Source organism: Humulus lupulus, chromosome 8, assembly GCF_963169125.1.
Source record: "Humulus lupulus chromosome 8, drHumLupu1.1, whole genome shotgun sequence".
Lineage (NCBI taxonomy): Eukaryota > Viridiplantae > Streptophyta > Magnoliopsida > Rosales > Cannabaceae > Humulus > Humulus lupulus.
In genome coordinates this window covers 39930178-39939168 of record NC_084800.1, presented here as the reverse complement: position 1 = coordinate 39939168, position 8991 = coordinate 39930178, and the positions used below count along the sequence as shown (strand labels likewise).

The following is an 8991-nucleotide window of genomic DNA, read 5'->3' as shown; positions in this document are numbered from 1 at the left end:
CCTCGAATCGAACTCTCGGCCCTTCAATTCCATTCCGCCTCAATACACATGCCTAAACTACCAAGAACCTTTCCCGCCATCAAAGCTATTTTCCTGCACATATAAACATAAAAGGAGTGAGCCTAATGCCCAGCAAGGAAAATCTAACACATAAACCATATACATAAATTTCATAATGTAACATAAAACATATCATAACACATATGTCACATACATACTATAATGGTCATTATTACTTAGGGTCCCATAAACTAAACAAGTCATATGCCCATTAGATTAGTGGGGCTTGTTAGTTGTACGGGTCATATGCCCAAGTCTACAATTATACATATTATAGCATATTATATAACACATAATCATAAGATAACATTTATCATAACATATAAATCATATAACACATAAATCCTATCCTATTTTTCTTACCAAAAGTACCGGGATATGATAACAGATTTGGGACTTTGGAACACTCCTAAAAACATAAATGGAAGGGTGAATATACTAAAGAGAATGAGATGAAATTGATGAAAGAACTATACCATCAAGAATATACTTACCAAAATCCTTATGTTCAAGATCTTAGATTTCCTATCCAAGAATAAAGAATAAAGTTAGGGTGTTGAATAGAAAACTACAAGAACTTAAAGAGAAATAATACCAAATGAGCTAGAGTTTGGAATACCTTGAATGCTTCTATAACCAATCTAAACCTTGAACCGAAATGTGCTATAAACCTTACTTCCCAAGTGTTTGGTAAGCTTATAATCCCCAACCCAAGTGTTTACACTCTCACAATAACCTAGCAGCTTGCAGCCTCTGAACTTAGTTTGATGAATGAATAAATGGCTGAGTACTAGGTCCTATTTATAGAGTTTAGGAATGAAAAGATCTTCATTTAACTTGAATAAAAATAATGGCTTTTTAAGTGAAAAATATTTGAATTATCGTTCAGCAGAGGCTGAAGACTCGTTCAGAAAGATGCTGGACTTATCAAGAGGTTAAAGATTTGAATTGAGAACATTTTCAAAAACTTTCAAAATGCACTGAAGGAGGCGATATATCGTCCCATGTAGGCGATATATCGCCTGGGCCAGCATGCCCGAGGCAATCGTGCGAAGTTTCGTGTTTTTTGTATCCCCGTACTGCGATATATCGCCCTCTATAGCTGCGATATATCGGCATACGCTGAATATTTAAACACGAAATTACACAATTTTAGCTTAATTTGAATTGAGTAAACAGCCTTGAATAAGCCCTCTAACGTTTTCAAAGCTACTGACAGACCCTAGGATATTCAAATTTTAATCTTAATAAACTTATTCCTCAAAATACTTAATTATCATTAAACATACACATGACAAGTGTTACTTTTTTATTGGGTCTATCTAAACCATATAATATAATAAATATCACCATCAATATCAGTCATATTAATCAAACCTTAGGTTAAAATTAATATTCTTAAACTATAGGTTAAACTTAGAAAATATACAAGTGTTACTATGAGTGTCCAAATAAATATCGGTCTGAACCAAAGTCCACAGTCATAAAAATACTACTACTATTACTATTATACTACTATCTAACTAGCTAAGTAAAGTTCTTGGACTCTACACTAATCTTCCCTAGAATCGCTATGCCTCAATCTTTGCTTGAATCCAAGTCTTAAAACTCGAGTTTCCTTCGAAAATGTGAACCGGTGTCGGAAAGGGAACGGGAGGGAGAGAGAATGTTCTTAACGTTCTTTTATAATTCTAACAAGTTACTTCAAGCTTAAGTAACCTCAAGCAAATCCTAATGCTCGGGGTCCCAAAAACGCCCCCGGGTAAAATAGTCAAAATTTCTAGAATTTCCCCCTGATCTCACTAACTCCAATTTATCATCAAATATTTATTCTCATTACCAAATATCTCAGTAATGTGCTAAGTACCCCTTGACTCACTCCGAGTCAAGTATGGATCCCGTTATGACTTTCCCATTGGCTTGCTTCATAGGATCGTCTTGTGCTGAGTAACCCAAGCATAACCAAATAATAATGAAGTACCACACACATACCACATATATACTAAATATACTCATAATAGGCCAAATTATGAAAATTACCCAAGTAGACAGAAATTGATCCACGTGCATATTTAATACACCTAAACATGCATATCAAGTCATATTATAATATAACTCACATGATCACATAATGATACACATAATCATATAATTTCATAATTCGTCGTCCTGGCCCCCTAATAAAGGCCATAAATCTTATTAGGAAATTTGGGCCGTTACACAAATCCTCTAGACAAAGTTGAGGAGAGGCCAAACTCGATGTCTTGGGACTCCAACTTATTAACTCAAAGTTATAGGTATAAACCTGAGCTCGGTAATAACCAATTCCTAAATTTGACCGTTGTACAATATAGTTGGAAGAACTTTTGCACAAACGAACAATATGTACATTACTAAAAGTAAGCTAAAATGAATTCTAATGAGCCAAAGAGAGAGTACATACATATGAAATTATGGAAATGGAGATTGTTTGGCCCCGTTAAATGTCATAGGCTAGATGGTCGGCTTTACATTAAAGAAGTATTCAAGTTTTAATTTGTATTATGTGCTGATGAACCGTGTGAACTGTGGAGTGCATTTGCCATGAATTTCAGAGTATATATCACACATAAATTATTGGTTAATTTCCTTACAAAGTTTCGAGAGATAATTTTAAAAGGTTTTCATTCATAAACGATTGAACAAAAATAAAATAAAATAATATGATGGTATAATTCGAAAACAAAAGAGACATCATCTAACATGAAAATAATTAGACAACAAAATCTAAAAGGAAAAGCACAACAAAAACACTATGTGAGAAACAGTAGTTATCATATGAAAAATTAATGTGCCCAAACTAATCGAGGAAAGTTGTGAAAAGAAAACATCGTATATCCAAAAATGCCAGCCTCATTATAGATCCTTCCTCTTCCACTCACCCCACATTCGAAAAATAAAATATTATTGAAGTAAATTAGTAACAGACATTAATTAAAAGAGAGAGAGAGAGACCAAAGTAAAGGTTAAAACAAAAAATGAAAACTCATTTTAATTTGACATTTCTAACATTTTTCTTTTTGGATGGTTCAATAGCATGGCACTCTTTGCAGGCAGCCAAAAACCACCGGAAAACCCTCCTGCCGAACCGCAGCCGCTTAACGACAGCGGTCCGATTTTTCTTCTTGGGTAGGGATCTCCGGTCCTCATCATGGTTTTTACTGTTATTCCCTGAGACCTCTGCTGCTTTCTTCCGCCGCAGTGATGTCTCTCGGCTTAAAGCCGGAACGGGTGCCATGAATTGCCACCTTTGAGAAGACCCGTACACTTGGGCCGATACCGCTTTACTTCCAGTATTAGTACCACCACCATATCTTTGATCTCTCCCCATAACCGACGTCGTTTTGCTGCTCTGACGGTACAACAGTCTTCTCTCTGAGTTGTCGCTAGAGCTCGTCCTGGCGCTACTGCTGCAGCTGCTGCTCCTGCTGTTGGTGCTGTTGCTTCGGGACGACATCAGCGAGTCTTTGCTGCTAGTACTGCTTGTTCGACTCGTTAACATCGCGCGAGAATTCTCTGATTCGAGCCCGTAAATAGCACCACTGGTTGGCTGGAATGGAAAAGCGTGCGGAAGAAGTCGACCGTTGAAGAAGAGATGGTCGGCCGGGGAATTTTTGCAGGGATCATTGCTGAATGGTGAGTCTGGGGTAATGCTACCGAATTCAAAGTCCGACGAAGAGCCGCGACGGTGGTGATTTTCGGGGAATGGTGTGCTCGGGAAAGAAAATCCATCGCCGGAGGTGCTCTTTTTACGACGAGTTTCCATGTGGAGATTTGTATTTGTATTTTGTAGTGATTTGCTTGGTTGCATGAGAGAGCCTGTACTGACTGAGATGTCTTATTAATAAGGGACATATACGCAAATATATGATGTGGAAAGTAGTAATAAGTGAAAGTGATCAAAGGACCTTTTTATTTATTGATTTTAAAGGTTGCGAGACACATGTAGATATAATCTAGATTACCCTCAATCTATATGTTGATAGTTTATAAGAATTATAATACTCTTGTATTGGTGGTATAAATCATTGATTACTATACTTTGCCAACTCAAACCTTAGTTTCAACTTTAAATCTATGTATGCGTCAACACATTTAATTAAGTTGTTAGTGTTGTGCTACTAGTATTAAAAATATTAGGTAGTAGTGTGGGATGTTCCAAAATTTGCGTGGTACATGATCATGTCCCAGCCGAGGTATATATCTCAATTCCAGTCAAGCTTTATCCCCACGTTGTAGGAAATGGGTGGGTCACCATGCATCGACTACTTGATCCAATAATAAGCTCCTCAATCATTACTTTTGGGTTAACTAATCTTGTGCATAGTTAGATGTCGGGAATGTACACTCCTCTGCCCATGATGCTGATATATTACATATCATGTTACTACGAATTATCACGCTCTCATGTGTCTTGGACGATTTTATGATAGTTTAATTGAGGGTGTTTTCACATTAATTAGCTTTAATCCAATATTAACTAGTACATATAGAATTCTCGATATGGAGAGAGAAAAAAAATTGAGTGAAAACATATAGAATTCTAAATATATAGTATGATTCCTAAATGGTAGATTTTGTGAAATCATGATGATTAATCGACCGTAGGTGGTGGGGTTTGTCGACACTAGAGCGGCTTTAAAAAAAAATTAATCAAATATATTATCAAAAAAGTTATTTTTGTTGATCATCACCTACTCCCTCACTCTTCTCTCTCCACAACAATATAAAAATATATTATGTATGTAAACAAAGCAAATGTGTATATGTACATTAGCTTGTTCTATAATCTATATCTCATATTTTCCTAACTCAGTGGATTGATCTTTAATCTAAATCCACTTTCTTTTTTTATTCTTATATGCTCCGACGGACACAGTCCCCAAAAAATGCTGCTTTTGTTTTGTATTAAACTATAAAGCAAAAGAGGGCTTTTGTTCTAGTTCTTAGCAAAAGAGGGGGAGGGAGGGAGTGGTAGGCCAAGCATATTGTAGATAGCATAATGGGCCCTGCAACCTGTTACAAAACCAATAAATGATATGAGCAAAGATAGCCTTTCTTTTGTATTGTCGGAAGCAAAAGCCATAAATATACTCTAATTCTAGGTCACTAACAAATATGACCAAAGTATCTATACACATATATAACTTCATCATATACTTTTCTTCTTTCCCAAACATGGAGACAAGGAGACTCTTAGAAAATGTCCTGGTCTCCCTCTTGTGTTTTTGTGGTGGGCCCATTGGGCCATAGCAGCATACCATGGGGACCATAGGCCGGCACCCAAGTAACGTCTTCTCCTTTTTCTTTTCTACCAATTCATTTCTTAATCTTCCCTGGCTTGTACTCCACTTATTCTATGATGTGTGGTAGTAGGTCCGTCACCTACCCATTGAACATTTGAATGGCCTCTGTTCGGACATAGTAAGGGATATCTCTTATAAACATAGAGAATGTCAGAAGATTTTAAGATACTAAATAAATGATAGACAAATAGCACTCTTATTATTTGGATTGGATTTGTAGATTAAGAAAAAAGACGAAATAAATGAATCTTGGATATTTCGAAGTGATAAAGAGATATTAAGGCGGGTTATAATTATAATTACATTCTAGTGGTATTATTTCTTAAGTTAAAATTTCCTTTTTCCAATATATACATAAATATCAAGGCAATTTTACCGAATACGATAGTAACATCCACCTCAACACTTTATAAAGCAAGATGACGACTTCAACTTCGGTATCTCATAAAACTAAATATCAATCTCAATCTTGCTACATAAATAAATATTTAAAAAATATATACAAAACAAAATTACTAAATATACAAAGATATGTCAGAAAAGAAAAGTATGACATTATTTCACATGTCTATATATAATATAAGGTCTATAAATCATTCAATTATAAGTATTTATTTAAGACGACATCTGAATAAATATTTATTTAAAATATTTGTATGAAGCTTGAGCCTCATAGTTGTGAGAATTGGAGAAGTACATATAAATAATGGCATAAAACCTATGAGATTATTTTTCATCTTCTCTCTTCTCGTGGAACAAAATAACGTATATATACGTATGAAAAAAAAACACAAATTTTTATTCTGTTAACCAATTCAATTTATTTAATTCTTAAGTCAAACAAATTGATATATTTGTTAGATTTAACTCAACAACTTACATTAGTAAAATGATGATAAATCTATGTGTTGTAGGATTGCCCTATTTGGCTAGATATTTAAGCCAGGTCATAAGTATTTTTCTTAAGCTTCAAAGGGCATTTGACAAATTAAGGACCTGTGTTTGAAACTGTATTCTATTTTTCATTTTCAAGTACATGATTATGTTTCATAAAAACATAAAAATAAATAAAATAAAGTACATCTTTCTTTAAAGTACACTACTAATTTGGTCATACAACCAATGTACTAATTTTGCTTCAAATGGGCTAAAGGAAAAGGCTGGTGATGATTTTGTATATTGCGCGTTCTTTAAGATGTTTTCTAGTTATTTTTTTTAATTATTTTTATTTTTATAGGGAAGATGTATTATAGTTTTTGAAAATTCTAGAGTGCATCCCATGGGAGTATCGGTGCACATTTCTCTTGTTATTAGTACTGGAATGATTTTTGGCGTAAATATTTTTTATGATGTAGATTGTAGTTATTTAAAGTATCATACAAATTTCTAGGAAATTTTGAATAATTTACAATGTCGAAAATATGGTTCAAACAGATTATCTACCATGCACATAAAAAAAACATTTACGGTTACTTCAGACTATTTGAACATTATTTTTGGCACTGTAAACTATTCAAAATTTCTTAAAAATTTATAAGATATTCTAAATAATTATAATATAAATTTTCATATAAAAAAATCACTGAAAATCTCCCTGTTATCAAAAAATAAGAAGATTGTACAAATATGCCCTATTGTTTTATAGTGGTTTATTTTTTAAAATATGATGGGTGTGGTCTCCTATGGAGTCCTTATTTGTATTAACATGGTGTCTAATATTTATTAACAGTAACTAATTTATAAGATATTTTTGGAAAAATTAGAAGGTGTTTGGCTTTTTAATAAAAAAATTAATTTTTATTTTTAAAATTTAAAAATTATTTTCTGAAAACAAGTAGAGGACATTGTTTTCAGAAAACAATTTTTAAAGATAAAGTTACAAAAAACAGAAACTTTTGAAAACAACATAAAGTTGTATTTAGTTGTTCTCCTTTTTTTTTGTCAATGTTTTTCTCACATAATATTTTTAATTATTATTATTTCACATCAATTTCTCTCTTATTAATATATCTCTTCATTTTTTATCTCCTCACTTTCTCTAACATCACTTTCACTCTCATCATTTATCATATAATTATTTTCTCTCTTATTACTTTTTATATGCTCATTTTCTCTCTTATTTTTTTCCTGCATCAATTTCTCTCTTCTCAGTTTTTCTTCCTCAAAATTTCTCTACTTTCTCTCTCCTTATTTTTCTTCACTTTTTCTTTCACATTACTTTATCTCATTATTTATTTTCTCCTAAATTAATAATAAATAAAAATTAGTATACTCAAATGTGTAAGAAATGTGTAAGGGTATAAATGATCTTTAAATATTTAGTAGATCTTTTATTTATATACATTATCCAATATTTTTCTAAAAAAACTTTTCATTAAAAAAAAATTATTCATATTATACATAGTTATCTAAACAGAAAAGTAAGTCAATTTTTGTTACTTATCTTCTACTTTTTAATACGGTGCTTAGCATTAGCAAAACTCCTAATATTTTAATTTTTTTTTGAAATATCAACTTCATTGAATTAAATTAGCATTCTGAATACAAAAGATGTTGGAATTCAGCAGTAATGGAAAACTCAGAAATGCTACAACCAAGGTAAAACCGAGAATATCTAGCAACATGATGTGCTACTCGATTTGCTGATCGTCTTATCCAAAATAACTTGACATTAGGAAGGGTAGATAATAGGATTTGGCAGTCCTTGATAAGAAGGCCAAGGGTGGATCTCATGGAGTGGTTGCCTCGGATGGCTTGTACAGAAACAAGGTTGTCCGTCTCAATCTCAACAGATCGCCAATTATTAGTCTGGACCCAGCTGAGGGCCTCCTTAATTCCCATCGCCTCAATGACTTCAGATGCATAAAGGCCACCATAACTGCCAGCACGGGCTGCAACAAGATTACCAAAATGATTCCGGGCAACTAAACCATAGCCGTACTTGTTCTCGCTATCAAAAAGCGTTGCATCCACATTAATCTTGATTGTGTTTTCACCAGGTTTAGTCCAAGTCTCAGAGCCATCACCGATGTTATTCAGACACAACGATGACAACGAAGTTTTATCCTGAGCTTTAATCCAATGGTCAAGAGCTATTTGGGCAGATGCAAGAACATCAGTGACAGTGGAGTGCTTTTTATTCCATACTACCTTGTTCCTGGCTTTCCAAATTGCCCAGCAGTACATGGCGATGAGGCAAAACTTGTCTGCTGCAGCATTCATAAAAATAATCTCCAACCAGCTGCCAAAAGAACCACCGGGGTCAAAAACTAATGGAGTTGCACACCTGCTCCAGCAATCGAGAGCAAACAAGCAAGACAGGAGAATATGATTGGTGGTTTCAGGTTAAGAGTTACACACTGGGCACGTGACAGGAACATCAACATGCCTAGTCACCAACTGAACACAAGTGGGGAGGGTTCCTGTAACCGCTCTCCACAAGAAATTTTTTACTTTTGGGGGAATTTTTAATTGCCATAACTAGCGCCAGAAACCAGAGTTCGCAGCCAGCACATCGTTACTTACTTGGTTATGAATCAGCTTATAAGCACTTTAATAAAAAAAAATTGATGCGTAATATCAAACT

At 33.9% G+C, this 8991-nt stretch overlaps 2 protein-coding genes across 2 annotated transcripts; both read right to left on the bottom strand.

The window, feature by feature from the left end:
* Positions 1–2816: 2816 nt before the first annotated feature.
* LOC133793719 (uncharacterized) lies at positions 2817–3912 on the bottom strand. Its single transcript, XM_062231015.1, has one exon. It carries the CDS (start codon positions 3908–3910, stop codon positions 3086–3088), a length of 825 nt encoding a protein of 274 aa, XP_062086999.1. The 5' UTR covers positions 3911–3912; the 3' UTR covers positions 2817–3085.
* Positions 3913–7934: 4022 nt separating this feature from the next.
* On the bottom strand, positions 7935–8627 carry LOC133795286 (uncharacterized). Its single transcript, XM_062232741.1, has one exon. It carries the CDS (start codon positions 8625–8627, stop codon positions 7935–7937), a length of 693 nt encoding a protein of 230 aa, XP_062088725.1.
* Positions 8628–8991: the final 364 nt, after the last annotated feature.

Coding starts and splice junctions, on each gene's coding strand:
- LOC133793719 (XM_062231015.1), bottom strand. CDS start 3,910: ATGCAACCAAGCAAATCACTACAAAATACAAATACAAATCTCCACATG.
- LOC133795286 (XM_062232741.1), bottom strand. CDS start 8,627: ATGAATGCTGCAGCAGACAAGTTTTGCCTCATCGCCATGTACTGCTGG.